General features: G+C 36.3%; 1 protein-coding gene and 1 pseudogene across 1 annotated transcript in view; one reads left to right on the top strand and one right to left on the bottom strand.

Annotated features, from left to right (window-relative positions):
• LOC107754851 (coiled-coil domain-containing protein 172-like) overlaps positions 1 to 4,555 on the bottom strand; it is a 21,490-nt pseudogene extending 16,935 nt beyond the window's left edge.
• The window catches only part of LOC107754853 (GDNF family receptor alpha-1-like), a 15,892-nt gene continuing 2,443 nt past the window's right edge, over positions 4,418 to 17,866 (top strand). The window contains exons 1-4 of the mRNA XM_016571459.1: positions 4,418 to 4,776; positions 5,366 to 5,668; positions 6,205 to 6,288; positions 15,819 to 15,956. Coding sequence (XP_016426945.1) covers positions 4,737 to 4,776; positions 5,366 to 5,668; positions 6,205 to 6,288; positions 15,819 to 15,946 — 555 coding nt within the window. The 5' untranslated portion in view covers positions 4,418 to 4,736 and the 3' untranslated portion in view covers positions 15,947 to 15,956. The remainder of the gene's footprint in view (positions 4,777 to 5,365; positions 5,669 to 6,204; positions 6,289 to 15,818; positions 15,957 to 17,866) is intronic.

The raw sequence follows: 17,866 nt of genomic DNA on the forward strand, positions 1-17,866 counted from the left end.
AAGAACCAAATTAGCCAGAGATCAGTTATCACGATTAGAAGATCTGGCATCTTTCAAATAATCTCAGATGTATTGAGCGAGATACGAAAAACGGGCCAGACAAGTAAACATTCTTTGTCTAATCTATGATGAATTTCTTGGTAGCACAGAAATAGTATAGGTGGATCTATCCAGGGGCGTAGATTACGCGGGGGACGCGGGGGACGTGTCCCCCCCACTTTTAATATAGAATACAACAGAGCAGAGAGAAGGAGAAAGCAAAAACACGGAGGCACAACCACTGGGACGTAACAGGTATGATTAAAAATAAAACCTGTCAATTAGACAAGGGAAAAAACAGGTATAACACTAGACATTCCGTCCCCCCCACTTTTGAAATGATGGCTACGCCCCCGGATCTATCTATTTATGTGTAGGCCTATGTATTGTTTTTCTTTATTTACAATTTAATTTTTCTAGCATAATATTAGGGCCATTCCATCGAATCGGTGCCATTTCTGTCCCCAGGATGTGTGCATATAGAAATTAGCTAAACCTGATGAAATCTCCCAAAGTCTCCTTTTGGGGACATCCTCATCTGTAAAAAAAAAAATCTTAAAAACCAGGTGAATATTAAAGTAATATATCAACTAATATTTTTTTAAACAAGGATGTCTCCAAGAGGAGGTTTTGAGAGATTTTATCAGGTTTAGCTAATTTCTGGGTACAAATTTGTCCCCTAAATATAGTTAAGTATAGGTACAAACACAGACACTTATAAAAGAACAGGCACAAATGTATTTCATGATATTAGTGAGGACATATCATAGACTTAAATTTTTAATTTTTTTTTATTTTATCAGGTTAATGATATTTTCCCATTATCATTATTTTTTGTTATTTAAATATAATCTCATAACCCATCCCCTACCCCTAAACATAACCCTAACAAAAACCTCTGCAGACCACTAGATTTAAATAGAAACATGATTTGGCTTTTTTTTCTTCTTTTTTTTTTTACCAGTGAGGTCCAGCTTACTAGTCAATGTTCAACATTCTTCAGTATATCAGTGAGGACATTAACACCTCACAAGTGTAGCCAAACCTATTATACACATGTATGGACACACATTCCTGTTACCCAGTGTTCATTCCTGTTACCCAGTTTCTTTTAGTAAATTGTTTTTTCTAAAAAATAAATAAATAAACACAATTAAACCACAATTTAGAAATTAAGTTTGGTCCATCATTTATTCCATTGTTTAATAAATTACATTATAAAAGCATTGATAAACTTGAGGATTGAGTCGCCTTTAAAAAAATGGGTTTGTGTTTTTTTTTTTTTTAAATACACATTGCATAGATATATAGTGATATTTCATGATAATTATAAATATTTTGACCATGAAACTAACAATTTCTTTAAAATAAACACCTGCTTGAGGGGAAAACTAAGAAATTAGCTGACATATTTATACACATGCTTTTTAAAAGACTTAAGATTTTTGGTAACAGGACTGAGGAAAAATGCATCCATCTTCGACTTAAAAACTGTAAAAAAAAATAAATAAAGTTACCTGAGATTGACCAGTACTGATTCTCAATAGTTAAATATGTGTGTTACTAGATTTTACTTTTTATTTTTTGGAACAGTTACAACAAGCAAATGGTACCCAGTAGGTGGAATTGCCCATTATGTATTTGTAACTTCTGTGTGCAGCATTAAACAATGTGTTTAAATGAACTGTTTCATTGTATATATATGTATATATACCACATCGGATGCAGTTTCTGTGCCTCCTTAGCAGTGTAAAGATGGCAAAAAGAGGAATCTGTTCTCATTATTACTTCAGATCAAATTCTTCAGAAGTTGCACTGGCATTACCCCATTGAGAGCAAGTAGAGTGGATACAGACAATGGCATCGACTTCAGTGGCAAATAGCCTTGCAGTAGCCTGCCCACTTACAAACTGATGATCCACTGGCAGAGGTGTACCTAGACACACCACCTGTGAGAAATGTGTAAGCCCATGGGATAGCTCAGTCATTTGGCCTCCTAAACTAACGGTTTCATTCATTACCAGCCTACTTTGAAGCTCAATTCAAACTGCCAATCTCCCTATTGTTTGGCATTTGTAAGCACAGTCAGCAATCAATAACTTTAATTTGGTGCCATTTGGTCCAGCAGTATTTGTCACGTCATTCTTTACTTTCCCCAGTTTCCCAGGCACTGCTGGAAAGAATGGTTTTGATTTGGTGTCATGCAGCACATTAAAGTGTTCTTGTTTGTATGACGGTGACTATATATCATTTTGACATTCATTTGCACAATGAGTTTTGTGTTTTCCAGACTTTTTCTTCAACAATCAAACTCTTAAATCAGAACAGAACAGTTTTATTTATTGCATGATACAGTGCAAAATCTGCAAACCAGGCTTTGGCCCATCCAAGAAACCACCCCAACTGTCCGGCCCACCTTAAATCTTAGAGCTGGAGCCAGGCCTTGGACAAATCGATTTAGTTATTACAATTCAGATAATTCCCATTTAGAGAGAGAGAGAGAGAGAGAGAGAGAGAGAGCTATGAGGTGAGGAGAATATTTCAAATGATCTTGAACCCTGCTTTTCACCAATGACCTGTAGAAACCCAGTTAGAAACTCCACTTACGGTTATTAGAATGAAATGAGGTTAATTGAGAAATGCATTTAAATCAGACGAGAAGCATGACTCTTGATTGAACAGTTGTCAATATAGATTTGGTCAGAGTAATTGATCCTTAATTAACTATGGACATAAGGATAAACGTCAAAAAGTTTCGATTTTTTTCTCATGTAAAAGTCCTCATTGATCTCATTGATAAAGAGAAATTGATTGATTTTTAACCATAGTTAACTATAAAGTCATTAAACTGTAAAACGCATTAATAAGACAGAATAAGTAGAATGTAATCCACCAGCCTCAACACAAGGATATTCCAGTGGTTCTCAGCTGGGAAGTGATGTCCTAAAAGTGTTATTATTTTTTAAACTAATTATATTTAAATAATAATTAAAATACTAAATCTGTTAAAATATGTATTAGTAGGAACAGAAACTGGAAACAGCAGCTTGGTGACTTTAATCACTGTCACTGTGAACAGGACTCAACATGTCATATTTCTTAATTTGGAGAAAAATCAGGAATTTTACACGTTACCTTGGTAAACAAACTTTCAGTTTTCCCCTCAGTAGTGGATATAAAATGTTTGTTTTGGCAACTTCGGTGTGCTTTTTCACTCTTCAGAGACAGTTAGGTACTCATGTTCAGCTACAGGCTAGAGCAGAGTAGTAGCGTTTTACAATGTTCACAGTGACGGATTTTGCATTTGGAGCATTAACTTTTACAGTTAACAAATAAATTTTATTTCATTTAGCATTTATTTTATTTCAAGTAATAACATTTTTTTTAGTTAGCTATAATAGCCCTGATTTGTGTTTATTAAAAGGTACAAAAACAGGCACCTTTTCTGGAGAGGTACAAAAGGGGATAAAAATCATAACCTGGAACCATCTATTGATTTCGACAATGGAAGACTCAGGGTTGCAATGGCTGAGAACCACTGGTCAAGTCATTTCATTAGTAAGATGCAGATACGTAGGCTACCAACAGATGGCGACCTCCACCAGTCTTTCAATAAGCAATGAACTACTACTGTGAACGAGATCGCCCCAAAACTTTATTAGAGAAGGAAAGCCATATATTGTCATTCCGTAAAGAAAATTGTAATTTTAAATGTTTAATGGAAAAACAAGCAAGTAACGTTCTTAAATAAAACGGCATTATTTATGTTGTGTGTTTATTTTTATTTGATGAAAATAAAAATCTTTATTGCTTGTTTGTTAAATGAAAACTTCCCAGGGACGGTCTTAATCATGATGTCACATAGGCTATGTGATCATCATGCATAAAACAAAACTATATTTTGACTGAACGTTTTAACGTATTTCTTTCGCAGTATTTTCTGAGTAAGTCAGCAATGTTGCATGTTCCCTTAGAAGTAGGCTTGTCTAATCTTAGAGTGAAAACTGAATAAGTATTTATAGACTTTGATACACAATTTGATACGCGTAAATCATTTACTTGGTTAGTGGCGTAGCCTACCAGTGCCAGACCAGACTAATCTGCTCATATAATACCATTCAGACCAGATTGTCCAACATCTAGAGGTCAGGCAAACAAAAGCGATTTCAGAGTCACACTCACCAACTGACGAGAAATAAAAACACAAGCAGCGTGCATAACCCCCTATACAGTTTACACAATAACAGAACGCATTAAAGACGATAAGTTTTGGAGTGGCAAAACGGAATGTCTTTGTCCTGTTGCCGTGCTTCAAGCAGAAGCGCTGAGCGTGCACGGAGTCGCGTGTGGTTTTTGGTTTGGTTACAGCGCAACTGAACTGAATGCCACAGTGCTGTCGCGCGCTCAGACGCACCAGCAGATCTTGAGAGCTGGAGTTTAATTCTGCTGCCTTGCGACCCATTTTCTGCCTGTTTCTTACATTGTCTATGAGTCTTAATCCAAGAAACCATTCCATATCGCTTAGTGACAGTTTTGGACCAGGTTACGGAACATTTTTTTTTTCTTTTATACCTACTCTGGATGTACATTGTGACCAACGATGTTTCAATGGACCTGAATGAGGAAGGATTATCCTTTTCATCGTCAAAACAATAAATTGCGTGTTTGAACGAACTTACCAACGGATAAAAAGCGCAATGTTCATCGCCGCGATTTACCTCGTTTTCCCGCTGCTGGGTGAGTTTGAATGCGGTTTTACATATTCAGTGATTGATTGGTAAATGATATAGGTAGCAATCGATTGGAAGGAACACTGACACGCAGTATTGTATTTAAGATTGAAACTCAGATGTCATCATCATAAGACCATCAAAAAAAAAAAAAGAGTTTTCCACATTGTAGTCTTTTTGATTCTGTCCAATATATAAATAGATTATATACGGTTAGACCTACAATTGTCTCATAACTAGGGCATATTTTAGCTTTTGAGGATCAGCGCTGTTTTACTTTCCACTAAGTCTGCTTAAATCTTCTTGTGCTAATATTTTAATCTCTAAAGCACCTTGAGTTTATTAAATCCTTATAATCTTGAACAATATTAACTCGAAAAATGTTTCATACACTAAATATAAAAAAAAACAGAACAAAAATAAAATAATAAATATTTATACGAATTAAATATTCATATATTAATAAGTTTATTGTTGTTGTTATATTATTATCATCGATATCTTTTGTAACAGTCTTGAGTAGCCTTTTGTTGAAGCATTTCAATAAAACGCGATCCTATCCGTGATATGATTATTTATATTGTCGTCCTTTATAGATGTGCTGTTATCTGCCGAGGAGTCTTACTTTACTAGCTCAAACCGGCTGGACTGTGTGAAGGCGAACGAGCTGTGTTTGAAGGAGCCGGGATGCAGCACAAAGTATCGAACTATGAGGCAGTGCGTGGCGGGGAGGGAGAGCAACTTCAGTATGGTGACTGGAGTGGAGGCGAAGGATGAATGCCGGCTTGCACTGGACGCTTTAAAGCAGAGCCCTTTGTATAACTGCCGCTGTAAAAGAGGCATGAAGAAAGAAAAGAACTGCCTGCGCATCTACTGGGGGATCTATCAGCATTTACAGGGTGCGCGGACTTGCTTTCTCATATAGTGCACTGTAAATATATGAAGCTGTGACAATATTTAACTTCAAATTGCAGTATAAAGTCATACACAATTTTTTTTTCTGACATTGTTTATTTTTAACACTTAGCAACCAATAATACTACGCCAAGGAAGTTGCTTTTCTGAGTTCTGTTATCAGATAGGGCCACTGTAAAGTCTTCAAATGCCTCTCTGAAGTGTGTCCATTAAAGTTTATGGAGTGTGAGGTCATCTGATGCTTTATGTTAGTGTAGGCTATATGTGTGTGCTGGAGGGGGGCAGCAACTTTCTCAGCTCAACTGACCAGTACAGCTAATCAACCAGAAACTGGCTCCGGAAATGTAAACCAGTTCCATGAATCAATGACCCAAATACTGACTAACGTAAAGGACAGTTTCCAGCTTTGTAGTTTAATGCACACATTAAATAATGACATCAATGATGCACTTAAGAAAAATATTTCATAATTGATATAGCATTTGATTATTTAGTCACATGTCATTTGTTCATATTACAGGGAATGATTTACTTGAGGATTCTCCATATGAACCTGTGAACAGCCGGCTTTCTGATATATTTCGACTGGCTCCCATCTATTCAGGTAGGATGTGCTTTTTTAATCTGCTTAATTTGTTTTAACAACAAGCGGATCAAATTGCTACATGGAAAAAAGACTTTGATTTGGTGTAGTTAAACCAGTGGGAATAGTATTTTCTCTCATGTCCTACTTGTTTTCCTCCCTCTTTTTCCTCTATATGCCCTTGTGGATGCATGCTATCTTCCGGTCTCTGATCCTCTGGATTTTGCATGGGTAGATATAGTTCTGAATGTTCATGGTTAGTGCCCAGTGAACCATTATAAATGCTGTACACTTCAGCCAACTGTAGGGGCAATGGAATAGCTCGGTCGGAGATGCAGCCGTGTTGCTGATGTGACAGTCGCATTTGAATGTGTTTTGTTTGGGGGAGGGGCTGCAATAAAATTACTTTTCAAATGTGCCTCAGGTTACTGAGGCAAAATGTTTGTGAGGGTAGCAGGGGGTTGTGTGAATCTGGACTGAGCTGCTGGATACTGACTTGGATCATCCTCTAGGTGGCAATGTTGTTCCCTACTTCAGCAAGGAGAGGGCCCTACAATAATAATAATAATAATAAAAAAAGCAGAGATTCCTTGTCAAAGGTGTGTACAACAGATGGTGACAGCAAAGGTTTAACAGCGGCAGATGAAGTCAGATTGAAAGTTTTCATTTTCTGTAGCAACTGATTTCCTTAACATTAGATGGAGAGAGGGTAAAGTAAGAGGAGGCTTAATTTAATGAACAACTTACATTAAAATATTTTTGAAATGCTTTTTCAAATGCATGAATTGCCACTGAATTTTGAAAAAAAAAAAATCAATTAAATTTTTTATATGAATAAATATGTACTAATAAATATTTTATTAATAAATAATGTTTATGAATATAATACATTTATATTTTGGTAACATTTACTTATAGATGATGGTTACTGTGTGAAAGTGTGTTAACAACGGACTCCAAGCTGTTACAGATTTGTAGTAACCGGAAAAAAAAAAAAACTTGAGAGGAAACTTAAACCTTCTAAATTCAATGTCACTGGTAAGTAATGTCAATCAAAATAACGAAAGCGAAGAACCACAAAGCCTGGATAGAGCTTCCCTTAGGGAACCAAAATAAGGTGGTAAACACCACAGTAATTAAAATAACATGTACCTTGCTACTTTCCCCTCATGCTCTCTCTCTCTTTGTGTCTGTGAGAGCAGAAAGTTACGGCAGAGTGCTCTAAATCTGAGGATGCTCCTTATTCCCCATTGTAAAGCTTTTTACATTGATTGACGGCTGAGTTCCATGGCTAAGAAACAGGCCAAGCAGGGAATCAGTTCCCCACCTACATCGGGATTTATGACACAGACACTGAGACAAGGCAGACTACAGTCTTGGTGTCTGGGAGTAGTAGGTCACAGTTTTAATAGCACTTCCTTCTCAACAGCTAAAAGATTAAAGATTAACTTTTGTTTTAATTTAATTTACATGCTTAATTTGTTTGGGCTAAATTAGTTACATTATTTACATGTGTTTGTTTTAATGTGGTGGTGATGATATGGTAACAATAAATGAGTCTAAATGTCTCAGCAAAATAGTTAAGCTTATGAACCTTTTATAATTTCAGGCCCTTACAGAACTGCATCTTTAATTTGTCTGGTCAGTAATTGAACTTAGAGGACCTTTGAATATACATTTTCCATTTATACTGTAGTTTAGGAGGAGAGAGTTTGGATTGTTAGATCTGCTGAGTGTTGCATAATTAATTTATGTCACCTTAGATGATCAGATTTCCAGCTATAAATCTGTCCCCTCAGAACTGGAACATGTCTGCACTTTTTACCAACTTTACATTTTTGACCAGCCATTTGTTTTTGAAATCCGACACTTTAAAGAAGTCAAATTATATATTGTTCATGATATCATTGACAGCATATTTTAAAAATAAAAGCTAAAACATCCAGACACAAAACATTTTTTTTGTATGTTATGGTCTCCCTTTATAAAACACAGCTGTGCTCTATTGTGGTGTTGGGAGTTGTTGTGTGTTGCCTGTGTGAAACATACTGAGTCCTCATGAAAACTACCTCTCCCTCTGTCTGTTTTCCTGCTGAGTATCCTGCTGGGTTTTACCTGTATTGATGTCTGCTCTCCACTCGATTAAATGGCTTATTGAATGCTGCAGGGCTTCCTCTCTCTTATGACTATTGCCCCTTATTTGCCTGAAGAGCCCTCTTATTCCTCAGTGCCAATAAAACAAATCCAAAGACAGGGTGATGCAGGGGTCAAAGTTCCTATAGTTTCTATAGTAGAGCTGCTGCAGATGGATTGGGTTTGCATGTGCATCTCCCTCTGCTCATAAATGCAGATGTCTTGCTTCAAAATGGCCTGAAATATCAACAAATAGGTGAGGACAGGGAAATGTAAACTGTTTAGATGGAGAGTTGACTGAATGAAGTTTCGGGTGTTTTTACATTATTCTTTTTCCAAGTTTCGTTGGTTAGACTATTTCAAGGGATAGTCCGCCCAAAATTGAAAATTCTAGAATCATTTACTCACTCTGATGTTGTTCCAAATCTGTATGCGGAACACAAAGAACATATTTTGAAAAATGGTGGTAACCAAACAGTTCCGGTTCCCATTGAACGGACAAAAATAAAATGGATTTTAATGGGAACCGAAATGGTTTGGTTAACAACATTCTTCAAAATATCTTCTTTTATGTTCTACAGAAGAAATAAAATCATACAGGTTTGGAACAACAAGGCTGAGTAAATGATGACAGAATTTTCATTTTTGGGTGAACTCCCTTTAAGAAGTCTGGCGGGGACACCAGAATACTGGCATCCAAACGCAACTTATGCTGGTCTTTTTAGTAGCGGAAGCAGGTTTTAGGTGTGATTTTACAAAAGCTTGTAAAAGGGACACCATAATTGGGTGGGATTTCTTAGCATAATACAAAACTGCAAGGAAAGGTTGTAAATAGAGGGAATTAGTAAGAGAGAAGTAATGTAGGAGGCAGTACGCTTAAAGAAGTGAGGAAAGCACCACGTTTCACAGCTAGTTTATTCACACTTATTTGGCACTCTCTTGTCCTCTGATCTGAGTTGACTTTGTATTACCTCCACATCATTAGGCTTTATGCAGGAGGAGAACCGAGAGAAACTAAACGCCTGAACACTCAGAGCACCCTTTACTCTCCTATGCTGAAAGTTTGAAACACTTTATTTTTGTATCTCAGCAGTATCTGTTTCTATCATGATCTGTTGCAGAATATCTGAACTTGGCCTCAGCAGTGCTAATTCAATCTTGTTGCGGGTTTGGAAAACAAAAGCCATTATTGTCATGGAGATGCATGGTGTAAAATTGGGAGTTTGTTGATAAAAGTCAAGTGTCATTTAGCGTTTAGTGGCCCTGTGAAATAAACGGGGCTGGGGGAGAATGTGACACAAAGTGTAATAGCCAGCCTGCTATTCTGCTTGAGTTGGCTGGGCTGAAATTGCTTAAATGATGGGGTAGCCATGAGAAAAGGAACAGGACATCTTTAAAATACATCTTTAAAACGTTTTCTTTTTGTTTTTACTAACTACACTTTTCTAGATCATCTAGTTTTAGATTACAGTCATGTTTTTTTTTTTTCTCAGCTCAAATTCAGGAATCTAAAAGATTCTTCATTCAGCTCTGAATGCTGCACAAACCTGCAACACATTTCAGAACGCAACAAAATAAGTTTGTAAAACTAGTACTTAATGTTTACATTCAACATTTAGTATGTTTCTGGGCTAATCATGGTCTTGTTTTCTTTGCAATTTGGATGTTTTTTGTGGTTAGCAGAAGGTTCTAGCATTCCCTTTCCCTGTGGTGTGACTTTAGGCAGTGTGAGTGGAATGACCTTCCAGACTTGCTGTGCAACACTTCTCAAAATCCCTATACTGACATGATGCTGTGAAGCCATCAGCACCTAGCTAGTGCCGGAGCAGCACTCGGTTAATCAGTTCCTGACAGAGAACACATTGTTTCACGGAGTACGCTGGTCACCGCAAACTCACCATGACAGCAGAACATGGACGTAATTTATGTAAGATTATAGTACCATACCAGTAATGAAGTATTGTGTAGCATAATATTCTCCTGGTTTTTAATTAGCAAGAATTTAATGTCGACAATGACATGCCACTTACAGTTCTGCTGTTTCCCCACACTGCCTACCCAGCATTGCTCTCCACTGCACAGGTGTTTGATGCCTCTCTTGACACAAAGCACCGGAACTCCTTTCATTTCAGCGGGAGTGGGAGCACAGCACGTGGCAAGCTCTCCTTAAACGATTCACCCTTCGAAGTCAGCCTCCATTCCCCACTATAAAAGCTCAGTACACCGCAGTGCTGTTCTGGGAAAGTCCATCACACAATACAAAAGCCTTTCATGTTGGCAACTGTACACTGACCGTGCTTAAGCAGGAACTGTTAGTGCAGATCAAGCAGGCCAAGAAAGCATCAGGCCATCATTTCCCAACTCCCCTCTCTCTATTTTGTGGGTTTTGTTCTGCTAAACTCTCTTCTATCCTCCTGGAGCGATCTGCTGCTCAAAGAGACTTCAGGTATGAAAGCTAATCAATAGCGAGCCATGTTAAAATAGAAACTTGAAGCTGTGAGTACAAGAAACCATTGATTTTTTTGTTTCTCTCTTTTTCCTGTCGCCTAAGGTCTTCCATTTAGATGGATCAGAGGAATATCTGTCTGTTGCTAATGCTCAGGTATACAGTTGCAGTACAGTATAGGACATTTTAAAACTCAAGTGAAATGCAAAGTAGTTCCATTGTCTGACAAAATCTAAAATGGCATCAGCGAAAAAGAAAAAAAATAAATATTTTTTTTTAGATTTTGCTTTAGGCATTAGTAGTGACTACTTATTCTTTCAGTTAATATTATAGATTTCTATATTTTACACATAAACAACTAAAACATTTTAAAGAAAAAATGACAGCTGTCAGACAGTTAACAAAAGGTAATATTACATATATATATTGCAATTAAATGCTTTCTATGTTTATTTTAGACTTTCAAAAGTTGTACACCACAAATATCTGATACTGCATATGTCTGTGTTTTAGCAACTGTAATAGCTGTGGTAGCATATTCAGCTGTGCTACCAAAGTCTCTGGCAGTGAAAAAGTTTTTGCAGATTTGCAGTTTGTTGAAGTTTTTAGTGTTATGGCAGCCCCTGTTCACTTTCATCATTTATTCATGCTGTTGTTTTGCTCTCCTCTGAGGCACAGCATAGGGGAATCAAACACTCTCACTGATAACAGCATGAAAAACTAATTTCACTTAATTGTTTTTCTTCTAGTGTTGTTTTACGTTAAATATGTTTGTGCATGTGTGTGCATCAGTGTTATTTAGTATTATTTCTATTCTATTATAGTATTTATTTATTAATATTAGAATTATTTCTTAATTTTTTTCCAGTTTATTTTAACTTTAGTTTAACTTGTAAAAATTTTGTTATGTGCTTTTTGTCATTTTTGTCATTTTTTATTTTTTATTTCCGTTTTAGTAGTAATTAAAACTTTTAACATTTGTATTTCAATTAGTTGCCAAAGCAATATTACTATATTTGTTTTTCAGGTTTTTATTTAAAATTAAAACCTTTTATATTTACATTAATAAAAATAAAAAAATGTAAATGTATAAATAATATAAATAATATTAATATTTTATTTTATTGCAATTTAATTTCAATTAACACATTGAATGACGTTTTTCTGTCATTGGTTATAGATCAGTCTCTAAGAGGCACAATTTAATCATAATTCAGTTATGACTACATGTGAAGTTACTGTGCTTGTATTTGCATGCCAGTATAAATACCAATAGCTGCAAAAAAACAGAGAGCTCTACATGTTTTGGTTGTTGTGTGTCTTGCTTTGTCATTTGAGTAACAGGTTCCACAGTTACAAGGGCAGGCTGCAGGCTAATAGCGTAATCTAACACAAAGTGTCGACTGGGTGCTCTGGTGTGCCGCCCCACACTGTCCAAAAATCATTTAGTCAGAGGTGACCAGATCTAAGGCCTGCTGTAGTCTCTATGATTGGATTGAGAAGTGGGGGAGTGATTCATCATTGTTAATACACTGCTGACAGCTGGAATCAGTAGGGCCGATGTCCGTGCCAACTCCAGCCTTGGCCAGTCACCGCAGATGCATGCAAAATTTACACAATTACCACAGCAACAAGTGCCAGTAAGGGAGCAGGTAGATGGGGCAACCACATAATTACTCTGTTTTTTAAACAGCTGGGAGGGATGCACACAGGAGATAGTAATAAATGGACTTTTAGGAAATAGTAAATCACTCTGCGAGGATTTATAAACAGCTGCTATACAACTATAACAAGACTAAAACTACTGACTAATCTCCATTTTAGACGTCTTTGTTCTGTAAATCTGCTTTTTAATAATATTCATTATAAAATGTTGGGTATAAAAATGTGTGCGTTTTCTGATAGCCAGGCATAACTCAATTTTGACAGAAGATTACACCACATCAGTATAGTGGAATATACAGTGGGGTCCAAAAGTATGAGACCACATTGAAAATCAAGGATTTAAAATCTCAATCAAACCTGGAATTAAACAAAGTTTTGTGGTTTTAATTAATTAATTAATTAATTAATTCATGAATATGCAAAATTGGGTCATTAATCAAAAGTTTTATGGTTATAAATAATATATTAAATAATAAAAAAATGTGTGTCACCAATCAAATAAGTAAATGTGTCATTGATCATGTGATCATTTGTACAGTCAAATGTTCTTCCATTTAAACTCAAGATGCTCTTCGGATTATTCTCAAATCATACTGGAAGTCATTATCATCAGCTTTTTCATTTTAACTCAAACTGTTATCCTGCAATTTCTAACAAATAAAACTGTATTAAATGTAAAAAAAAAAAAAAAAAATGCAAATTAGAAGCATTTCATTAGTGATCTCTGACTTTTGGACCCCAATGTTTGTGGTGTTCTCCAGACAGTTGAGACATGTTGGCTTTGTCTGGAAATATCTGGCAAATTTCATCTGTCGCTCAGAGTTTAAAGGCTTTCAATATAATGAGGAATCAGCTAGCACAATCTCACCAAGACCTCTGGTTCACAGAGGATTTGGCAAGCACTTGGAAGAAGAGGAAAAGAGAGGCTGGCAGGGCATGAAAGAACAAGCAATAGAAAGGATGAGAAAAGTTGCAAATAAATGAAAGGTGAAAGCCAGGGAAAAGAAACATTAATACATGATTTTCATCTCAGCATGCCTCCAACTCTTCCAATCATGCCTTTGCTTCATGACCTACAATTGGACCAGACTAGCAGCATCGCACTTCCTCTCAGAGCATCTCTCTGTTTTATTCTGTTTGTATAATCACAGCTGCTCTCCACACATATTCAGGACCTACACAAATATATAATATAAAAAAAAAAAAATAATAATAATAATAAAAAAAGCTGCTCTGGTATCCAGCTTTCCTGGCTGTGTCCATGTCTTACAAATGATCAACTCCCCTCAATCGAATCCTCTGTTGTGCTCTCATTTCACTCCTTTTTTATGCTAGAAATATAAAGTCAAGTACAAAGGCCTCCCATGGTCACAGGAACATCATTAATTTACCATTAATTCCAAGTCTCAATATTTCATAGACTACAGAGTAAATATATTCTCATTGTTGTTGAATTGTTATTCCTAGAAAATCAATTTTCTATTTTTAATGTTTATAAATGAAGAGTTCATTTGTAAAAAACGATAAATGGCACATTTAAAAAAAATAATAAACTGACTGCCGTGTGTTATTCTCCACATATAGCACGTTCTGAACCCTAAACACGTTTTGTCCACTGTCAAGGCATCGCAAGTTCACGTTTTACAGCAGAAACCGACAAGCACCCTTGTTGTTTGTGAACACAGCCTGATAAGTCCTTTTTAGCGAATCAGCGCACAGTATTCAGGTCAGGTGATAAGGCTGCTAGTCACTTCGAAAAGACATGCTATGAGAGGAGTCTCGTCAAAGCTGACAAAGTGATCGAGGATGGATAATTTCGACAAGCTTAATGAACCCGTGATATCTTCTTCGGAGCGTAAAAGGAAAATAAAAGCTGAAACTTTTTCACGGAACCTTGCTAAAGCAGCACATTACAGTGGTGAGGGAAAAGCTCCCTGTATTGCGTGTAATCACAACATAAAGTTTGTCAGGCGTCTACATTGTGAGCTGAGGAGATTACAAAGATTAACCGAAACGTTTAATATATATATATAAAAAACATATTTTCAATAAACTTCAATTTTGTAAGTTACCTGTATTTTTTTTAGTTATTATTACTTAATCAAAACAACCCAACTGCAGTTTGATTGATATTACTTGGAATGCACAATAAAAAACATGATTTATGAAAATTAATAAAAACTGAGTTTTTATCTGTTTTTGCAAATGAACTCTTCATATGTATTTTTTTTTTAAATATTAGATATTTTTAATATTTAAAGGAATAGTTTTTGGTAATATGGTTTATTTTTGCATTTCTCATGGAACCGATTGCTGCGAGTCTTTATGCAAGTGAGTATCACAACTTAAAGTACTGTACAGCACTCAAGAGGATCTTGGAATTTCTGTTATTGTCTGTGTTGCACTGCATCCAACTCTCCGGACAAACACTGTAAAAACCTTCAGTTGTTACCTTAAGATGTTTCCACAAAAATATTAAGCAGCACAACTGTTTTCAACATTGCTAATAAATGTTCACTTGCTAATAATAATAAATGGTCACTTAGATACTACCATATACATATTTTTTTCCAAGTATACAGTACACCTGTGACTTGTTGCATCAGTGTTTTGCACTATTTGACTATTTCTCCTCTTCCATGGCCTCATAGGATAGTAAAATGTCCATTGATTTAAACAGTGTTTCATGAACACTGCACACTCGGACATGCTGCTTTTGAAATTCTATATATACTTTATTATGGAAGTACACATATTCAGATGCTGGGTTTGGACTTCCTTGCTCTTGTTTTTTTAGAACTATACTCCCATAATTCTCTTTTGTGTCACCTTTGCTTTATGTCCCCCCCGCCATCTTCTTTTCTGTGCCTGTGAATGCATCTTCTTCTCATTTTTATTCACAGTCTTTGGGCGTTCCTGGTTGTCAAATCCTTTTGTGTCTTTTCCAACTTTGTATTATATGGCTTTAATCTTGTTTTTGTCTCTGTGCTTCCCCAATGTACAGCTCTTCGTCTTTGTGTTTAGCTGAGCATTGTCTGTTTTAGATGTGCTGTTAATTGCTCTGCAATGTGATTGATGGACTTTCATTACTACGATAGCAAAAACTTTCCATTAACAAATCATATGTATCACAGTAGCATCTGAAGATCTGGAAAAACAACTAGCGTATTCTTCCTTTGTTAAATCATTTAACAGAATCAATTAATATAAGCCCACCATATGTTCTTCCTAATCTTAGTTGGCGTCCTTTAAAATAACTTTCACTTGACTAAGTGAAAGTTACTGAGTACAGTGAGTCTCTTTGCAGAGGGAGGGACTAGTGGCGGTCCCTGGAGCAGTCCCATCACCATGGCCCCAGGGAGAGGGTCCCAGGGCAGGTCAAGACCGCTTGAGCCTCAAGACCCCAGTAGAAACAGAAGGGCGCACCCAAACTAGGCTATTCTTGGTAAATACGTCACTAATATACATGAAAACTACTGGAGTAAATGGATGACTATGCATGCCTTTAACAAAGCGAAGATTTAAAAAAATACTTTAAAAACATTTAGTGTCAGTGACTTCAGTGGGAGCATCATTTTTATGTTTTCTTAAATACTATTGTGTAGCATTAATGGAACTATTTGTTACAGATTTCAGAAGTTCCATTATTTGCATAACTGTAATCTAAACATATTTGTTTGCAAGCTAATGAACACCATCATTGATTATTGACATCAAACAGATGTACCAATGGAAGGGCAAAATAAGGTATGAACTCATTCAACTAAACAGGTAGTGTTCCAAGTTGCCGGCCCGCCATCTGTTGGTCACAATATTTTCATATTTGGCATTTAAGAACTTTTTTTTTTGTATTCATAAAACATGTCATAAGTACTGTAAACTGAGAATGTATGTATATCTGCCTTGAAACAAGTCAAGTGTTGCCCAAAAGTTGGCAGAAACTAGAAGCAATTGGTACATGACTTTTTTGCTCTGCGTGACATTTTATTTTCAACACAAGCAGCATGAATCTGGCGATGGAGATATAAGTGCTTGCTCGGACATTCTCCGTCTCCGCTCACACCCTTTCCATCTATCAGCACAATTTGCCAAAAAAAGCAAAGAAAGCTAAATGGCATATGGTGAATCATTTACATAAGTTAAACAATGATCAACAACAGCTCTTCCATTACTTTTCTGTACGACTAGTTGACTATTGAAAATGAGTAGTGGTGCAAGACCTGGGTAAATCATTCAGTTGGCATTATTTGGGTTACAATTACTCAAGAACCAAATGTGTGCAATTCTTATGCCTGTTTGCCAGGAAGATGAAGGCAGCTGACAGAAAATGTTGCATGGTGATATATGAAAATTACACACAACTGTTTTCTTTGTTCTCAATAGGAACAAAGCTAGATCTCTATGCCTTTGGGAAAAAACACTCTTTATCTCCCTTTTGGAGTAAACAAAGCTGTAAAATATAAAATGGAATATAAAGTAGAGATTAAGAGGCTGGAGTTTTGGCTCTGAGTGAGACCCCAGCGTTCGTACAGGATGAATAATTTAAGCACCTGCAATATTGTGTGTGCAGCAGAGGGGGACAATTTCCCTCTTGTACTACTGAACAAGTGGCGCTCATTCCCTTGGCCTCAGATGCTGTTTTCTGAGTGCCACAGCGGACTGATTTGTATCGTCATTATTGTCATTTTACAGATAAATGTTAACTGTAGAGGCTCTGGCTGCCTTTTACCTGTTGACTCAAAACAAATGGAAAACTCAGGCCCTGATTTAAATTGTATGATCTCTTTTCAAAAGCTAGAAAGGTGGGTGTGTTATTGGCACGCTGTGAACTCTAAAGGTTATGAAAAAGAATATATGGAAATGTAATGTCATAAGTTTGATTTTAACCCAACAGAACAGTGACAAGAGATCTTCAATATGGAAGCATTTAATAAAGGCAGCTTTAATCACCTTTTTGGTAGCTGCATGCTCATAGCTTCTTTTGTGCTTTAATTTGAAATGATATACAGCGCGCGCCGGCGCATTTGTGCACGCAATTGAACAAAGTCTGCACTCGTTTAACTAGCGCCTGCCGCTGAGGTGAAGCTTGAGTGCACGTCTGAAAAGTCTCCCGTTTGATGTGGTCGTAAAGACGTTCTGCGTCTAAATAAATGCAATTCTTGTCAATAAAAAAAGAGACAGTAGGGTGGCCAACCCTAGCTCTGCCCCTGCGTTAATTGTGTTAAATATTTTTAGCATGTTAAACTGAAAAAATTAATTGCATGTGTTAACGCAGCACTTTATATATATATGTATGTGTGTGTGTGTGTGTGTGTATATATAATTTAAAAATGTAATTAAATTATATATATATAT

This window comes from Sinocyclocheilus rhinocerous, unplaced genomic scaffold (assembly GCF_001515625.1).
Source record: "Sinocyclocheilus rhinocerous isolate Xijiao unplaced genomic scaffold, SAMN03320098_v1.1 scaffold922, whole genome shotgun sequence".
NCBI classification, from domain to species: domain Eukaryota; kingdom Metazoa; phylum Chordata; class Actinopteri; order Cypriniformes; family Cyprinidae; genus Sinocyclocheilus; species Sinocyclocheilus rhinocerous.